At 53.6% G+C, this 16957-nt stretch overlaps 5 protein-coding genes across 5 annotated transcripts; 3 read left to right on the top strand and 2 right to left on the bottom strand.

Moving 5' to 3' along the window:
- Positions 1–1617: 1617 nt before the first annotated feature.
- Positions 1618–2224, top strand: PG998_001993 (uncharacterized protein; the record flags this gene model as incomplete). Its single annotated transcript, XM_066868811.1, has 2 exons — positions 1618–1771; positions 1911–2224. 2 exons carry the CDS (start codon positions 1618–1620, stop codon positions 2222–2224), a joined length of 468 nt encoding a protein of 155 aa, XP_066737226.1.
- Positions 2225–2351: 127 nt separating this feature from the next.
- Positions 2352–3826, top strand: PG998_001992 (uncharacterized protein; the record flags this gene model as incomplete). The annotated part of the gene is made up of 5 exons (XM_066868810.1): positions 2352–2476; positions 2533–2893; positions 2946–3170; positions 3251–3712; positions 3779–3826. 5 exons carry the CDS (start codon positions 2352–2354, stop codon positions 3824–3826), a joined length of 1221 nt encoding a protein of 406 aa, XP_066737225.1.
- A 942-nt stretch (positions 3827–4768) lies between these two features.
- On the top strand, positions 4769–6870 carry PG998_001991 (nuclear protein localization protein 4; the record flags this gene model as incomplete). The annotated part of the gene is made up of 5 exons (XM_066868809.1): positions 4769–4852; positions 4924–5232; positions 5280–5398; positions 5494–6505; positions 6574–6870. The coding sequence occupies 5 exons, from the start codon at positions 4769–4771 to the stop codon at positions 6868–6870; spliced, it is 1821 nt and encodes a 606-aa protein (XP_066737224.1).
- Positions 6871–7538: 668 nt separating this feature from the next.
- Positions 7539–11203, bottom strand: PG998_001990 (carbamoyl-phosphate synthase; the record flags this gene model as incomplete). Its single annotated transcript, XM_066868808.1, has 3 exons — positions 7539–7646; positions 7711–10769; positions 10867–11203. The coding sequence occupies 3 exons, from the start codon at positions 11201–11203 to the stop codon at positions 7539–7541; spliced, it is 3504 nt and encodes a 1167-aa protein (XP_066737223.1).
- A 3736-nt stretch (positions 11204–14939) lies between these two features.
- Positions 14940–15360, bottom strand: PG998_001989 (uncharacterized protein; the record flags this gene model as incomplete). The annotated part of the gene is made up of 2 exons (XM_066868807.1): positions 14940–15071; positions 15307–15360. The coding sequence occupies 2 exons, from the start codon at positions 15358–15360 to the stop codon at positions 14940–14942; spliced, it is 186 nt and encodes a 61-aa protein (XP_066737222.1).
- Between the last annotated feature and the right edge of the window lie 1597 nt (positions 15361–16957).

Here is a 16957-nt window from a genome sequence, read left to right as displayed (position 1 = left end):
GAGCTTACTGTACTGAAATAGCTAGACCAGAATGGCACTTTGAACAATATTAAGATACCCCCATGTGTCCGGGGGAAAAGGAGGTATTTGTTTTCCCCTCGCGAACAGTCGCGTCGGTGGATGATTGTGATGAAGTGGGCTACGTGACGCTACGCGGATGGAGTCAGCTTGGCGATGGGTGCTGGCTGCCTACCAGGGGCGACCCAAGTCGGTAGGCGGCAGAAAGGTAGGGAATGGGTGGTCAGGACAGCAAAGTGAAAATATTGCACACTCAAGTGCGAAGGCTGGACAGCGTTACCGAGATGAAGTCGCGGCGAGATCTAAGCTGCTGGACGCGGTCCAGTGAGGACGCCTGGTGATGCCGGGCCCGCATCACCAGAGTTGGAGGGGGTGCGTGAGATGGAGTATGAACAATGATGGAGGATTTGGGGTGACTTGTTGTCGTCTTAAGAAGGACTGCAGATGTTCTGGATGCTGCTCGTTGCCCCGGACAGGCTGGTGTGTGACCAGAAGCGCCTGTATTCTAGCTTCTAGCTATGTGGTCTGGTCGGGATTCTCCTGCCTGCCATCCATCTCTCCCGCCACACGTACGCAGACAGACAGGCCGGCACAACAATCACAAACCGGGCCCAGCCAGGCTCCCTTACGCAGCGTTCCGCACCCACTCTCAACTCATCAGCACAACACAACACAACACAACGCAACGCAACGCAACGCCCGACCTGCCAATGCCGTTGCCGTTGGCTGCTCCTCCCACTCGCACTCCAACACTCTGCCTCCCTCCCTCTCTCTCCCTCTCCCTCTCCCTCTCCCTCTCCCTCTCCCTCTCTCGCCTCTCTCGGCCTCTACGTACCCCGTATCCCGTACCCCTACCAAGACCCAAGACCCAAGACCACACACTTACGACCGGCCACCTTCTTCCCTCCAGCACAAGCACAGACACGAGACAGACATAGGCGATCCTTTCCCAGCGGCCCACTTAATTTCACTTTCGATTGATGCCAGCTAGTAGTCGCCCAGTCTGATTTGGGTAAATTTTACGTTGCCTGCTCTGGACTTTTTTCTGTCGCTTCAAGATCCTTCTCTCTCCAATTCCATTGCTCAATTCTCTCTCTCTCCCTTTCTGATCTAGAGAGTCCTGGTCTTCGACTCTCCTTCCTTCTACGCGTTCAGCCATCAGATTCCATTACGAGAAGGGCATCCTTGTGCACTGCTTAAGCCAATATCATCAGAATCCAAGTCGAAGCTGCCGAAGCTGGCGTGTTTCGTTCTTCTATCAAACATAACATAACTTTAGTCGGCTAGGCCAAAGTACAGCCAGTACCTACTTGGGTCGGGCCAAATCCACATTACGTCGCGTTTTTTCTGAGCTCTGTTCGTGACGGGGAGCGTGACCCACCTCTCATACAATTACTACTTTGCCTAGCACTTTCTCACTGCTGCTGCCACGGCTACTGCTGCTGCTGCTCCTGCTACCTCAACCTCTACCTGTTTCTCGTCGTATTCGTCGCGACTTCCCTCCCCCCAATAAAAAAAAGTTCACAAAGACTCGGCGACCCGATCCCAACCAACCACCACTGCAATCCATCTCCCTCGTTCTTTCCATCACTATCCGCAATGGCCGACACTGAGAAGTCCGTCGCCGCTCAGCAGCCCGAAAAGGTCGATGCCGCGTCCGAGTCAGCTGCGCCTGCTGTTGATGACGTGAAGATGGAAGACGCGCCATCCACCTCCAACGAGGAAGCTGCTGGGAAGGCTGATACCGCTGAAGGTAAGACTCTCTAACCTGCTCTCGTTTATTCCTCCCAAACGGCCCCAGGCGCAACACATCCTATCTCCAATCTCTTCATCATATTCTACCTCCACACATCTTGCTTACAGTCGCATCGCGTTACAATTAGATACTACAGCCGCCGCAGCCAACGAAAAGCCAAGCTCCGACGTCGACATGAACGAGGCAGAAGCCGAAGCCGAGAAGGAAGCGCCTAAGGCAGGCGAGAATACAGAGGAAGGCGCGTCTGCTGCCAAGGACGATTCTACCAAGCTGGCAGGCGACTCTGCTGAGAAGAAGGAAGACGCGGCAAACGATAAGGACCAGAAGGCCGAGGCCGCCTCCGAGTCCACCGCCGAAAATGCTGCCACCGAGGCCAATGGTGCCACGCCAGCCAGCTCAAAGCAAGCGGCGCGCCGCAAGTCAACAGGCACCCCTGCCGCTAAAAGCTGAACAAGAAGGCCAGCAAGGCCCGCATTACCCATCTCGATTGCACGCCCGGTGATCACTTCTTCGCGAGATTGAAGGGTTTCCCCCGTGGCCCGTCATCATCGCGGAAGAGTCGATGCTTCCGCAGACTATGCTTTCCACCCGGCCTGTCACAGCTGCCCGCCCTGATGGAACGTATCGTGAGGACTTTGCCGATGGAGGCAAGCGTGCTGGCGACAGAACCTACCCTGTCATGTACCTCCACACCAACGAATTGTAAGTATTCGCAGCTCTGCCATGCGCTATGATTCAAACACTAACCGCGTGACCAGCTCTTGGACAAGAAACACCGACCTTGCGGAGCTCGATCCCGAGACGGTTAAAGACCTGATTTCGCCCAAGATGCGCAAGGATCTCCAGCAAGCACACATTCTCGCTGCCGAGCAAAACGAACTCGAGCACTACAAGGGGCTCTTGACCGAGTTCCAGGACGCCCAGTTGGCTGCCGAGGAGGCGAAGGCTGCCAAGGCCGCGGCCAAGAAAGAAAAGACGGAGAAGAAGTCCAAGAAATCCGAAGCCACCGCAGTTGACGATGACGAAGATATCGAGATGGGCGATGTTGGAGAGGACGATGAAGTTCCTGTCAAGAAGCCCAAGTCATCCAAGAAGCGCAAGGCGGAGGAGGAGGCAGCCGTAAGCATACTCCAAGCAACCAATGGAAGGTGTATTAACTAACATGCCACAGACACCCCAGCGCAGCGAGTCGGTCAAGAAGCCTAAGATCAAGTTGACGACTTCTTCCACTCCCAAGGCGGCTGCCAACGGCGCACAATCGCCCAAGAACGGCAAAGAGTCGACTACCAAGGCCAGCAAGCCGAAATCCAAAGCTGCGAAGAAGGATGCGGAGGAGAAGCCCGCTGCGCCCAAGGAGCCCGAGTTGACGGCCGAAGAGCGCCAGATGCGCAAGGAGGTACGTTCGCCCGACTCTCTTCCCTTTACTCGTTGTACAGGGCTGTCAACGACAAGACTAACTGGAACTCCTCGTTGTAGAAAGAGATCCTTTTCTTGCGGCATAGGCTGCAAAAAGGCCTCCTCAACCGCGACACGGTGCCCAAAGAGGACGAGATGAAGTCCATGTCGGAATTCCTCACTAAGCTCGAGACGTTCCCCGACCTGGAAGTCAGCATCATCCGGGCGACTAAGATCAACAAAGTCCTCAAGGCGATCTTGAAGGTGGAAAACATCCCCAAGGAAGCCGACTTCCAGTTCAAGTCGCGGTCGCAGAGTCTGCTGGACAAGTGGAACAAGATCCTTGCGGGTGAGACGGGCGCTGCTCCTGCAAACGGCGTGAACGGAACGACGGCCAAGGAGTCGGCAAACGGAGTCAAGGAGGAGGTTTCGACGGAGCCGGCGAAGGAGACAACCAAGGAGGATGCCAATGAAGACAACAAGGAAGCCAAGGAGACCGAGTCTAAGGATAAGGAGGATACTGAGGACAAGCCCAGCACAGAGGTAAGCAAGCTGTGGAACCGGTCAACGACGGTTGTCATTGCGGACAAGACTGACGAATATGCTTAGGAGACTGCTGCCGCTACCGAGGCAGCTGAAGTCGAGCCGGTGGCGTAAAGAGGGTCAAGATGTGCTATGCGGCCGCTGGGCCAAATCAGACGAGGGACAAAACGGGCATTCGAGAGTCCTTGTCTACTCGGGTACTCTGATGGTTGGGCGCAGCGGGTTGTAATTGGTTTCTATGTAAAATACAGCGTTTTCGGGTTTTATTTTCTCATCTCGAATTTCACATGGCAGTTGGAAGGGTTCTCTCCCTAGGGGCTCGAAAAGGGTCAGCGGCGGCATGCGATCTCGTTGGTGCTTCCACGATGACTTGGACGCGAGTGAGAGGGATTCGAGTCGTTTGGTTGCTTAAGGCGTTTGAGGCACGGGAACTATTACTACTACTACTACTACTACTACTACTACTACAAGTTTGGCAGCTATGCGACAACAACAACATTGCAATAAAAAGTTTAGTGATCTGGTCAGATGCGATGCGATGCGATGTGAGTGATGGGCTATGGATGGCTATGGATGGCAAATGCTCAGGAAGAGAAATAGGTAGGTGCCCTTTGGCGTTAGACCGAATCTTTTATTTTATTTTTTGTTTGATCTGGGCACTTGGGCGAGCCAATGACGAGAGGGATACCTCATATAAAGAGCTAGCTTTGACAGGTAGCGCGTCATGGCATCATTGCCTGGCCTGAGCCTGAGCATCCCTCCATCCATCCATCCATCCAGTGCTGCATTTGTCACATTCAGCATGGAACATTGAACGTTGAACATTGATTTCCCACGACAAGACAAGACATATTTTTACTTCCCACCTACCCTGGTTGGCACCGTTCTTTCCACTACCACCACCTTCTCATCTCCGGTACCCGCCGCTGGCCTCTGCTGGACCGACATATAAACCACACTTTCGCTTTCACTTTCACCCACCTTCACCCCATCCACCCTGGCAACCAGATTACCCATACCTGCCTTCGTCAACCCCATCTTCCAAAAAGCGACAAGATGTTACTACGGTTTCGAGGGCCGGATGGCATGAAGCGCATCAATATCGATGGCAGTGCCACCTTCGCCGAACTCGGACAACAGGTACGTCCGTCCTGCAAGAAACGAGCCGCAGTTTGGCCCAAATGCTAACCAGAGCCAACCATGGCATGTAGCTTGTCAAGGAGTTGCCAGACACGGTCGTCCCCGAGTCCATTTCCATGTCCAACTCCCCCACCGGAGACCGGAAACTGCTTTCCGAGGTGCAGAAGTTCAAGATCAGCCAGATAGGCCTGAGCAACGGTGACCTCGTCTTCCTCAACTACAAACACCGATCCGAGGCCACGCCCAATGGCCAAGCCGACGCAGCCATCTCTTCCACCACCAACAGACTGAACGGCAAGCCCGTCACCACAACCGAGGACCACCCCATCGACCCGCCGCCGCACAAGTTGCCCACACTTATCCGCAATCCCTGGGAGGTGGTGAAGCAGTCGTCTCTGGACGACCGGCTAGACAAAAAGACGGCAAGATCCCGCGTGGCCGCGACCACCGCATGTGCAAGCACGGCCCCAAGGGCATGTGCGACTACTGCATGCCGCTGGACCCCTTCAACGCCGAGTACCTCAAGGAGAAGAAGATCAAGTACATGTCCTTCCACGCCTACCTACGGAAGATAAACTCGGCTACCAACAAGCCCGAGCTGGGAAGCTCCTACATCCCTCCCTGAACGAACCCTTCTTCAGAGTACAGCGTGACTGCCCTTCGGGGCATCCCCAGTGGCCAGAAGGAATCTGTTCCAAGTGTCAGCCCAGTGCCATCTCGCTACAGCCGCAGCCCTTCCGGATGGTGGACCACGTCGAGTTTGCCTCTTTCGATATCGTGAACAACTTCATTGATGCCTGGCGCAAGACGGGCGCACAGAGATTGGGTTTATTGTACGGACACTACGAGGAATATACCGAGGTTCCTCTGGGTGTCAAGGCCGTCGTTGAGGCCATCTATGAGCCGCCCCAAGTCGACGAGTCGGACGGCATCAACATGAACCCCTTCGAGAGCGAGGCTGCTGTCACGCAAGTGGCCAAGCTGTGCGGGCTAGAACCCGTTGGCTGCGTCTTCACCGACCTGGTGGATTCCGGTAGTGGCGATGGATCCGTCCTCTGCAAGAGACACGCCGATTCTTTCTTCCTGTCCTCGCTCGAGGTCTGTTATGCGGCACGTCTGCAGGCGCAGCACCCCAAGCCCACCAAGTGGAGCGACACGGGCAGATTCGGATCCAATTTCGTCACGTGTATAATCTCGGGCGACGAGACGGGCCAGATTGCTATCTCGTCATACCAGGTTTCCAACGAGGCAGTAGAGATGGTCCGGGCAGATCTTGTCGAACCCTCGGTAGACCCGACTGTCATGCTGGTCCGTGATGAAGAAGAGGACGACGGCTCTACAAGCCGCACCCGCTACATCCCCGAGGTCTTCTATCGCAAAATCAACGAATACGGCGCCAACGTCCAAGAGAACGCCAAGCCATCCTTCCCTGTCGAGTATCTCTTCGTCACATTGACTCACGGCTTCCCCGATAGTTCAGCTCCCGTCTTCAACACTTCGGCATTCCCCATCGAAAATCGCGAGGTCATGAGTGAGAGCCAACAGCCCGGAGCAGTAGCCAAGGCTCTCGACATCCGAGGCGGCAGGAAGAATCTGTCACTGTCGGACTTCCATTTCCTCTGCTACATTCGTAATATGGATGTCCTATCCAAGGTAAGCTATTCTATCCCGCATACGTCGTGTGCATGTTTAACTATGGCCGTTATTGACACCCTATCCAGGACGAAATGGCCCTCCTCTGCCAGCTGGCCACCTCCCACGACCTGGCCAACACGTATAAGTTATTCTCGATGCCCGGGTGGCAGACTTTGGAGGCCATCGTGGAGTCGACTGGTGAGACATACCCCATGAACAGCAGCGGAATAAAGCGCAAGCACTCCTCTGGAGGCGATGGCGCACGCAGTTCCGCTGCTCCCCAGCCACTGCTAGTGCTTCTTTGTCTTCTGCTGCTTCGCAAGCTTCAAGAACTACTTCTTCGGGTGAACCCATCGCTAAGCATTTCGCCAACCTTAGTGTAAACGGTGCACAGAAAAATGGCGACAAGAGACGTCGTCGGCATTGATACCCACCCACACTTTTGAAACAACGACAGAAGGAAAGAAAGAGATACCCAGAAGAGTGGCCGCTCTGTTATGGATGGACTGGGGCCGTCGACTGGGGCCGTCGACTGGCAAGGGTGGTTGATGGCAAATGTCATAATGGCAGAGTGGAATTACCTCGAGCATCCCGACCTCGTTGTACCCCTATGTGCAACAACACGGGCGTTGCATCAGTCGGAGTCTGGCTCTCTCTTCAGGTGGCTACGACAACTGCTTGATGCCAATGCAGTATGACACTCCTCGTAGAAATAAAAACAGATCTACACCATGCGATCGACTTTTGTCTCACAAAGTAGAGTGGTAACACGCTTCGGTTTGATTTTACTTCTCACTCTTACACCCTTCCGTGAGCTACAAGCTACACTAACTAGCACCTGGGCAGCATCGTGCCGTCCAAAATACCGGCACGCCTTAACCCAAGGCATAAACCTGGCTGCCTAGATCGTCATCTGGCCGGATATCCGCAATGGACCATGATCCGAATAACGCACCGAGCTTTTCTCTACTTCCAGAATAGTTACAACTCCTCGAAAGGAATATCACGGAGTATTAAACAAACATATTCCTCGTTTTAAGTGATTATGATTTTACAGGGGCTTGCCTCCGATGAAGTCGGACCATCGGCGGACTTCGGAGGGAACACCCTCCTTTCGGGGCAGCTTCTCGCTCATGCATTGAGCAAAGAGCATGGCAGTCTAGGTAATCACTGGTTAGCAATGTAACATACCTAACAAGCCGCCATCATCTTTTCCAACTTACCTGAGGCTCCATGAACAGGGGCACGCCGAAGTCGACGGCGTTTCGGCGCATGACGTAGTCGACATCGGTAACCGTCTTGGCCCGCGCGAGAGCCAGGTTGAAGACACCGTGGATGTCGTACTTCTTGAAGACCTCACGGAGGGCACGCTTGTCCTCGACGGGGAACTCGATCACCTCGACCTTGTCGTTGTTCTTGGTGGTCTTCTCGAGGAACTCCTTGACGTCGTTGCCAGCTGCGTAGAACTTGTAGCCGAGCGGCGACAGGTAATCGGCGATCTTGGTCAACCACTCGCGGGAAACCTCACCGCCAAACAAGATACCCTCGCCGGGCTCGGGCACTCGGAAGTTCATGGACGATTGCATAGACGACCAGTAAGCCTCCACAAGGTTCTTTCCGAAGCAAGCCATCTCACCGGTGCTAGCCATTTCTACACCAAGGAAGGGATCGGCACCGGCCAGACGAGTCCACGAGAACTGGGGAACCTTGGTGGCGAGGTAGTCGCGCTTGACAGACATGAGATCAACAGGCTTGGGGACATCCTGGCCTACAAGAGCCTTGGCAGCAACCTCAATGAAGTTGGTTCCGAGAACCTTGCTGACGAAGGGGAAGGATCGAGAGGCACGCAGGTTGCACTCGATAACCTTGAGCAGCGGCTCACCGCCTTCGGGGTTCTCGGCCTTGATGATCTGCATGTTGAAAGGCCCGGTAATGTTCCAAGCCTTGGCGACCTTGTGGGCAATCTCCTTGAGACGCTCCATGGTCCTATCATCCTGGTTCACAGGGGGCAACACCAAAGTCGCGTCACCGGAGTGGACACCAGCTTGTTCGACGTGCTCACTGATGGCGTGGATAAGCAACTCGCCCTTGGAAGCGACACCATCGACATCGATTTCCTGGGCTCCCTCAATGAACTTGGTGATGACAACGGGGTGGTCAGGAGAGACGTTGCTGGCAGCCTCGAGCTTCTCCTTGAGGTCCTCCTGGCTTCGAATGACAGTCATGGCAGCTCCGGAGAGGACGTAACTGGGGCGGACAAGCACGGGGTAGGAAACTTGATCGGCAAACTTCTCGGCTTCAGCCACAGAAGTAAGCTCCTTCCAGTCAGGCTGGTCCACCCCGATACTGTCAAGGATTTCAGAGAACTTTTGGCGATCCTCGGCCTTGTCGATATCCTTGGGGTCAGTACCCAGCACATTGGCCTTGCCCGTCTCCTGGAGACGGAGGGCGATGTTCTGGGGAAGCTGGCCACCGACAGATACAACCACACCCGAGGCAGTCTCGAGCTCGTAGATATCCATCACACGCTCGTAACTCAACTCTTCAAAGTACAGCCTATCGGCCACTTCGGTATCAGTCGAGAAGGTCTCCGGGTTGTAGTTGACCACGACAGTCTTCTTGCCCATGTCGCGCAGGGCCTGGATGGCCATCACGGAGCACCAATCGAACTCTACGGAGCTTCCGATTCGGTATACGCCACTTCCCAGGACAATGGTACCTTGATCCTTGAAGTCGATGTCGTGGGAGCTTGCGTTGTAGGTGGTGTAGAGGTAGTTGGTGTTGGCAGGGAACTCAGCAGCCAGTGTGTCGATCCTCTTAACCCAGGGCCGGATACCCATGCCCTGGCGGTGGGCGCGAACAGCATCTTCGTTGCTGTTGACGGCCTTGGCAATCTGCTTGTCGGAGAATCCCATCTTCTTGGCCTTCATGACTAGGTCTTTCTTGAGGTTCTCCAGGCTGCCTGCCTTTTCCATCTCACGAGTGCAGTTGACCAAGTTCTCAAGCTTGTACAGGAACCACTTGTCAATCTTGCTCAGTTCATGAACACGCTCGACAGTGTAACCCTCGTGCAGCATAGCTTGGCCGACAGCCAGCCATCGACGATCAGTTGGGTTGGCGAGTTCGAAATCGAGGTCTTCGAACTTGTCACCCTGGAAACCGACGAAGTTGGGATCGACTTGACGAATAGCCTTCTGGAAGGACTCCTCGAACGTGCGGCCGATAGCCATGACTTCACCAACGGACTTCATTGCACTGCCGATGTCTCGCTTGACGTGCTGGAACTTGGCCAAATCCCATCGAGGAATCTTGGTGACGATGTAGTCGAGAGAAGGCTCGAAGTTGGCGGTTGTCGTCTTGGTGACGGCATTAGGCAATTCTGGGAGACTGTGGCCGAGCCCAATTTTGGCAGCAGTATAGGCCAAGGGGTAGCCAGTGGCCTTGGAAGCGAGTGCGGACGATCGAGACAGACGGGCATTGACCTCGATAACTCGGTAGTCGAGGCCATCGGGCTGCAAGGCGTATTGAACATTGCATTCACCAACGACACCAAGATGGCGGACAATCTTGATGGCAGCGGACCGCAGCATGTGGTACTCTTCATCACTCAGAGTCTGACTGGGCGCAACGACAATCGAATCACCAGTATGGGTGCCCAAGGGGTCAAAGTTCTCCATGTTGCACACCGTGATGCAGTTGTTGTTCGCATCGCGGACGACCTCATACTCAACCTCCTTCCAGCCCTTGAGTGATTTCTCGACCAAGATCTGGGGCGACAGGGTAAGAGATCGGGCGGCCATATTGCGCAACTCTTCTTCGTTGTTGGCGAAACCAGAGCCGAGACCTCCCAGCGCATAGGCCGCGCGAACGATGATAGGATAACCAACTTTCTGAGCAGCATCAAGAGCCTCTTCGATCGTGTTCACAGCGATGGAGTGGGCGATAGGAATATCAATCTCGTTGAGGGCCTTAGCGAAAAGGTCTCTGTCCTCGCTGAGCTCCAAGGTGTGGACACTGGTGCCCAGGACCTTGACTCCGTAGCGCTCGAAGATGCCCATGCGCTGCATCTGCACACCCAGATTCAGCGCGGTTTGGCCACCGAAGGACAAGAAGATGCCATCGGGTCGTTCCCGCTCGATAACATAGGTCACGTATTCGGGGGTGACAGGGAGGTAGTAGACCTCATCGGAAAGCACGTGAGCGGTTTGGATGGTAGCAATGTTGGGGTTTATGAGGACGGAGGCAACTCCGGCCTCCTTCAAGGCCTTCAAGGCTTGAGAGCCTTTACATGGATGGCGTCAGCTGCTGCATGTCGCAGGGTACATAAACAACGACAAAGCGATCGGGCTAGGTTCATGGCCAGGAGAGGTGCGACGTACCTGAATAATCGAACTCTCCGGCCTGGCCAATGGCAAGACCGCCACTTCCAATAACCAGGACTTTCTTGACATCAACGATATCCTTCGGCTTGATGATACCACTCTCAATGTAGGCCTTGGAACTGGGGGCTTCCTGGATGGTGGCAGCGCATCGGACCGCTGAGCACGACAGGGTCCGCTTCTGGACCAGCTCCGATGTTCGGCTCTGGGACAGCAGCTTGGAGAAAGTGGGAGCGGTGACTGTGGTCAACTGCCTCCGGGGAATGGCCGTGGGCAGGCGGCGGCCATGTCGAAGCAAAGCAGGTCCCCGGCCCGCCAGCTTGGTCGAGAAGGCCATGACGGGGGGGGGCAGACTATAAGGGAGAGTGTCTGGGAGCTGGTCGGGTCCGAAGCTTGGGTCACCGAGATTTGTGTGAAAGGGACAAGGTCTCAAGCGACCGACTGGAGACGCAATTGCTCCCAATTGAGGACCAAAGATCGGGGAGGAGAGGGTTGAGATGTTGGGAAACAACAAGAAAAGGGATCCTCGTCTCCCTCGACTATAAATTTAGTGTAGGTATGAGTCGACGGCCGATGTCCCAGCCCTGGATAGGACGGGATAGGACAAGATAGACTTCGACGTGAATTTTAGTGGGGGGCGATAAGATAGTGGTCCTGCCTACTGCTGGTACTTTGCAGCGCTAATCCACCATCTGGGCAAGGTTAGTCACCAGATGTCCGATTTCAAAATTCTTTCTGGCGTGACGGCACTCCACCACGGCCAATTTGATATGTGCTACATGCCACCAGGGGAACGTATCGATCTGTATGGGGGAATCGTCGTGCTTTTCCCCCGTTATGACTGGTCACTTGTCGTCCCCCTCCTCCCCTCCCCAAGACCTTTGCTGCGATTGCGGAGCTCGCAAGGCTGATCAGCAAGAGATTTTTCCCCCTTGGCCACTAATTCGCGCAGCACATAGATTACATCTCTAAGCAAAGTTGCAAGCCGCCATGCAGCGTCGGAGAGTAGAGAGCTGTGCCTGTGAATACTATCGAGGCTTAGAAACACTACGTAATGCAGCGTTACATCAGATTGGCTACCGAAGCTCTCCCCACAGCGGGCATGGTATCCCGTATCCCCCGGCAACATCAAGAGCCTCTGCAAGCCCAGTTGGACTGAACTGCATTGCGTACGATGCGTGGTCAAGAACATTCTCACGCCTCGAGGGTCAAGCTGATATTGAACTTTAACGTAGCTATTTCCATAGCTAGCAACAGATTCGATTCTTGGTTTGGCCCTTTCATGCTTGTCCCCACCGGACCGCAGAACACCAAACGCCCCAAGCGCTTATCCCCCCTTCGGACTTTTGCACGGACCGGAACGCAGCACCTACCACTTAACTTGGGCACCAGTCGTCACGTCACGCCAACAGGGACACCACCTCCCCACCTCCAACCTTCCAACCTTCTTCCTTCCTTCACACGTTTCATCCTTTCCTTCCCTAGGATGACACGAGATACTACTTCGCGGTAGCGCCTCGCGCGCTAGTGATCCTCGCTAGCACCCTGAGCCCCATGCGATAGGATCACTGACAGCCGTCGCGCAGACAGTGGCCGGTCGCTATGGCGGGCGGCAGCTAGACTTCAATCCCCAACGTGGCTGAGATCTCTTGAGCTCGCCAAGACGACTCGTGCCAGAGCCAGTCAATGCTGCCATAATACAGCAACCCGATCAGCGAGAGCCCGGCGACCCAGCCTCGCATTGTCCTGGGCAAGACGAGAAAAAGGCCTGGTGTTGTTGCCATTGGCAACATGACGGCGGCAACGAATGTATATGGATTGATGATATTCATGATTGTATTATACACGGCGTGTTAATGTTGTCTTTCTTTTCATAATACTCAGTATGTCTCTAGTCCCTAATCGAATTCGCTTTGAAGACGAAGCAGTAACTTACCTATCCACCCAGTCTTGCGATTCACCATGACACGTTTTGACCTATCATGGGAATCACAGGCATTAGAGTTCTAGACATTCTCCCATTTGCAGCCATATTCGGGCGTTGCAGGTGTACACGGCACTCGCGATGCTTATCCCAAAGATTTATTGGATACGAACTCGGTGTACTTGGCCACTCCCGTGGTGCAGATGTTTCTTGGGCAGCTCTGACTGTACTTCGAAGCGAACGCGTACTACTTCGGCTGTTGTCCTGGGCAAGACGGTATAAAAGGTCCCTTGTTGTCCTGGGCAAGACGGTATAAAAGGTTCCCTGTTGTCCTGGGCAAGACGGTATAAAAGGCTCCCTGTTGTCCTGGGCAAGACATTATAAAAGGCCCTCTTTTGGTTCCTTAATTTAAGGTGCCCGAAAGGATTTGCATCAGAAAAGACGGAGTTCAGATTCCATCCCTGTATGGCGATGGAGGATCACGTTTTCTGATGTGCCGATGACTGGAGTTCATTGGTAATTGGTTCTTGGGGAATATGCTGGTAACGAGACCAACCCCCTTCCCATTTGTGGGCGTCTGTGAACACTGATGACAGATCAGTGATGACAGTGTGAGTCCCTATTTATTGAGTATGGCGTCATTGCCAGGAATCTTTTGAGTATGGCATCATTGCCAGCACAGCACCATTTGTTCGAGAATGGCGTCATTGCCAGGATCGACTTGTTTGGTGGTTCAGCCCTGACGTCGCGAGATGATGCAACAGACGGGTTCCCACCACGGGCTAGTTGGTTATTGACGCCGACTGGTCTGAGAAGATTGAGCTGTTCGACAGCAGGCCTGTGTCTGCGCTTGCGTATGTTACAGGCCTGGGGCGGTACAATTGGCTACATACGCCATTTGTTATGACCGCCGGTCACCATCATGCTTGAGTTCTTTCTGAAGGAGACAAGCGCGATAGTAAGGGCAACATGCCGGAGTGGTCGTGGGCAACCTCTTGCTTTCCTCTTTGCCAATAGATGGCTTGAGGTCCCCGACCATCTGCCGCGGCAGAAGCCACTTTGCTCCGGAGCCAGCGTCTGGGACTAGGCCCAGGAGAACTCTGCCCCTCACTCGCGACAACGCGTCTGCCTTCTCTGCGTGTCGGAGAATCTGATGGAGGTGGGGGACGAAGGCTTGGTGGTTAAAAAGGATTTGGTTTTCCTGGGGTTTGGGCTGGTCGCGTCTCCCAGAGCACAGTGGGAGAGGAACCTACGGGTTTGGACTCTTCCTCTGTCTCAAAAACCCCCGGCTCAGTCGAAATTGTCATATCCATTTGGGCAGGAGGTCTTGTTTCGCTGGGGTTGGCTTCTCGAAACCCTAGGAAACGAGACTGGCAGACACAACCATAAAACGAAAGGAAGCTACAGGTGGTGAATCATATCCAAGTGAGACACCTTTGGCCTCTCACATCACGTCAATAGTTGGATAGCTTTGAATTCAAACTTGACCTTGTTTCCAACCTGTTGTCGCCGTTAGTTCTCTTCGTAATACAACTCAACTAATGGCTTTTACTTGGAAAAAAAGATAGTGTCGAGATTCTACGTGGGTAGGATCGTATCCCAAACAGACGCCGTACGAAGGAAGGAACATGTAAGTGAAAGCATGGGCACATGTCTGTGTGAAAATGAATCTATCACACATCATCCTAACTCGCATTAGGATACTGCGTGATAATCCGTGAACCAACCTGGCAACATATGCAGTTGGGTAAAACCAAGGGTTTATTCGAATTTGCCTATTACAGTCATTATTTCTCTGTGCTGATGGCAGACTGGCGCAAACTGGTGCAAACAACTTTCAACCGAGTCAGCGTAACAGCTGGGTGATTCTCAATCAAGTTCCTAATCCACCACGTGTGGTGCGTCACGCTTCCGTCTGCAGGAATCTTGTTGATGGCCTGCGCACCTAACACGGGTCCAAACGCCTGATTCCTAAACAGCCCGTCATTTTCATGGGATCTTCATGGGTGGTTGTTTGTGCCGACCGTATTCTACTTGGGAGGGCTGCCAGGACCACGAGTGAAGCTGTCATGTCGAGTTTTGATTAGCTCGGAGCAACGAAGAAGCTATGTGTTATTGGTAGTCGAAAAGGGGGTGGGAAGATTGGGGCTTACTTGTTCCACATTTGGCCAAAGAAGCCTGCTTGTGGCTTCTGGTCGTGGAGGCTGTTGCGGCGGGCTTGGGAAGAGGGATCACTGGAACGTTTGGCTGCCATAAGACCCTCGAAGCCGGGTCCGGAGCTCTGTAGAACAAGGAGAAGCAGTTAGCGACAGCAGCCCCAAGTGGCTTTGCTGAGGTCGATATCAGAAGGAAGGAGAACGTAGTTTGTGCGTCACGATGACATGACGGTGCCATTTCCGCTTGGAAAACCACGTATGTATATGTGCATGTTTATGTGCATGTAGAGGTTGGGTTTCTGGACACGAAGATGCCCTTTGACATGCTGGCTCGAGTAGCATCGTCAGTGTAGTGCTTACTCGACGCTTGGAGAAAGCACTGGGGTGCTCGCTTCCCGATGTTGTGCGATCCATGGTGATGTGATGTATGTAATGGGTAAAGCTTGTGGTTGGCCGTTGACGTCCAGTTGACAGCGTTCTTTATGTATGTGCCTATCTAGGGATAGAGAGGGAGGAGAGAGAGGAAGAGAAGGGGTGGAGATGCGGGGGAGAAGTAATGGTTATATATGGCAGCAGGTGGTGTCAAGTGGTGACAAATCCCACCATACTCGTTCTTTTGTTATAATACTTCAGAGTTGCGCAACACTGTCAAGCTACTGGGCTGGCTATGGGACTATGACTCTCACTCTCTTTAGCCTCTCGCTCGGGGGTCGCTACCCAGGAGCCGAGCGATCTTGATCAGAGGGTGGAGGGTGGCAGGTGGGGGAGATGACAAGTAGAGATACGCCCACTACGCACTACGCACCACGTCCATGAATCAAAGTCCCGATTCCCAGCTGTGGTGGTAGATGAGCTGATCACCACGCCGGCATCAGACCATCAATGGAGGGATACCCCAGGCTCCAGTGCCAGGCGCGAGACAAAGAAGCAAGTGGCAAGGGCTCCGGGCTGCTGGGTTTGGAGAACGATGACGCGCTGTAGTTGGTAGTTTCCGTTTCGCCTGTCTACGAATAGGTAGGTATCTGCTGCCGGAATGTCAGGCAATGTAGTTGTCGTTGTATCGGTACCCACCCCCGCAAACCACTAGGAGACGAACCCCAATCGTTGCAAGAGACACACCACCACCTCCCCTCGGGAAACCCCTCCTCCATGCCACGACACTGTCCAGGGCTCGAAGCGAATCAACGTCTTTGGATGGATGCTGCAACAGGGATAGACAGGGCGGAAAAGCCCTCCAGATGGCTGCATATCGAATGGTGTCGATGCGAGCTACGGCAGGCCTAGTGAACTCTACTGTACAGTAGCCCTCTTGAGCTACTTATGAGATCATGATAAACTCTGTCTTTGCACAGACGAGAGCCCACAAAACAGACATGCATATTGCTGGATAGATGATGGCATGGTACAACAAACATATCAGAGCATCTGGCTTGCACCAGGACAGGGGTCGCTATACTTATCATTTAACTTGACGATATTATTAAATCAACTATTCTCTCTAGGTAACTATCACCCTAATCAAATGACTGAGAAAATGTAGTCCGAAATGATGGACCGAAACTACCATGGACTGGCAAGCGTCGGTGAGTAGTGGACAAAGGTCAATCTACCTCAACGAAAAAGTGAAAGCGACCACGGAAAAAGTGTCGCGCTCAGAGTGAGTGAGGAACAGTCTATTACAGACAGCATACATGTCAGGGTATCACAAAGGCACAGCGGCGGATGTCATGACAGCCATCTGGCCATAGTCATGAGGGCCTACAACGTTACTTGTTAGCACGGCGTAGTTGAGACCGGAAACATCAAATGGCGTTGAAGGATGCCTCTTCAGTTCTCCAAGGTGATTGGTAGAGTCTCGTCAAAGAAGTACTCGGACAATATGCAGGAAGAGTTATCATCCTTAAAAGGCGGAAGATGTGAAATCAGGTCGACTTACCAAGCGCAGGCGCATGTTCACGATATTCTTGAACATAGTCGAATGACCTAAGCCGTGTACCATATTAGCGACTGC

This window comes from Apiospora kogelbergensis (assembly GCF_038363985.1).
Source record: "Apiospora kogelbergensis strain CBS 113332 chromosome Unknown utg000001l_segment0_segment0, whole genome shotgun sequence".
Taxonomy (NCBI): Eukaryota; Fungi; Ascomycota; class Sordariomycetes; order Amphisphaeriales; family Apiosporaceae; genus Apiospora; species Apiospora kogelbergensis.
The sequence above is the reverse complement of the archived record's forward strand: the minus strand, read 5'-3'. Positions and strand labels throughout refer to the sequence as shown.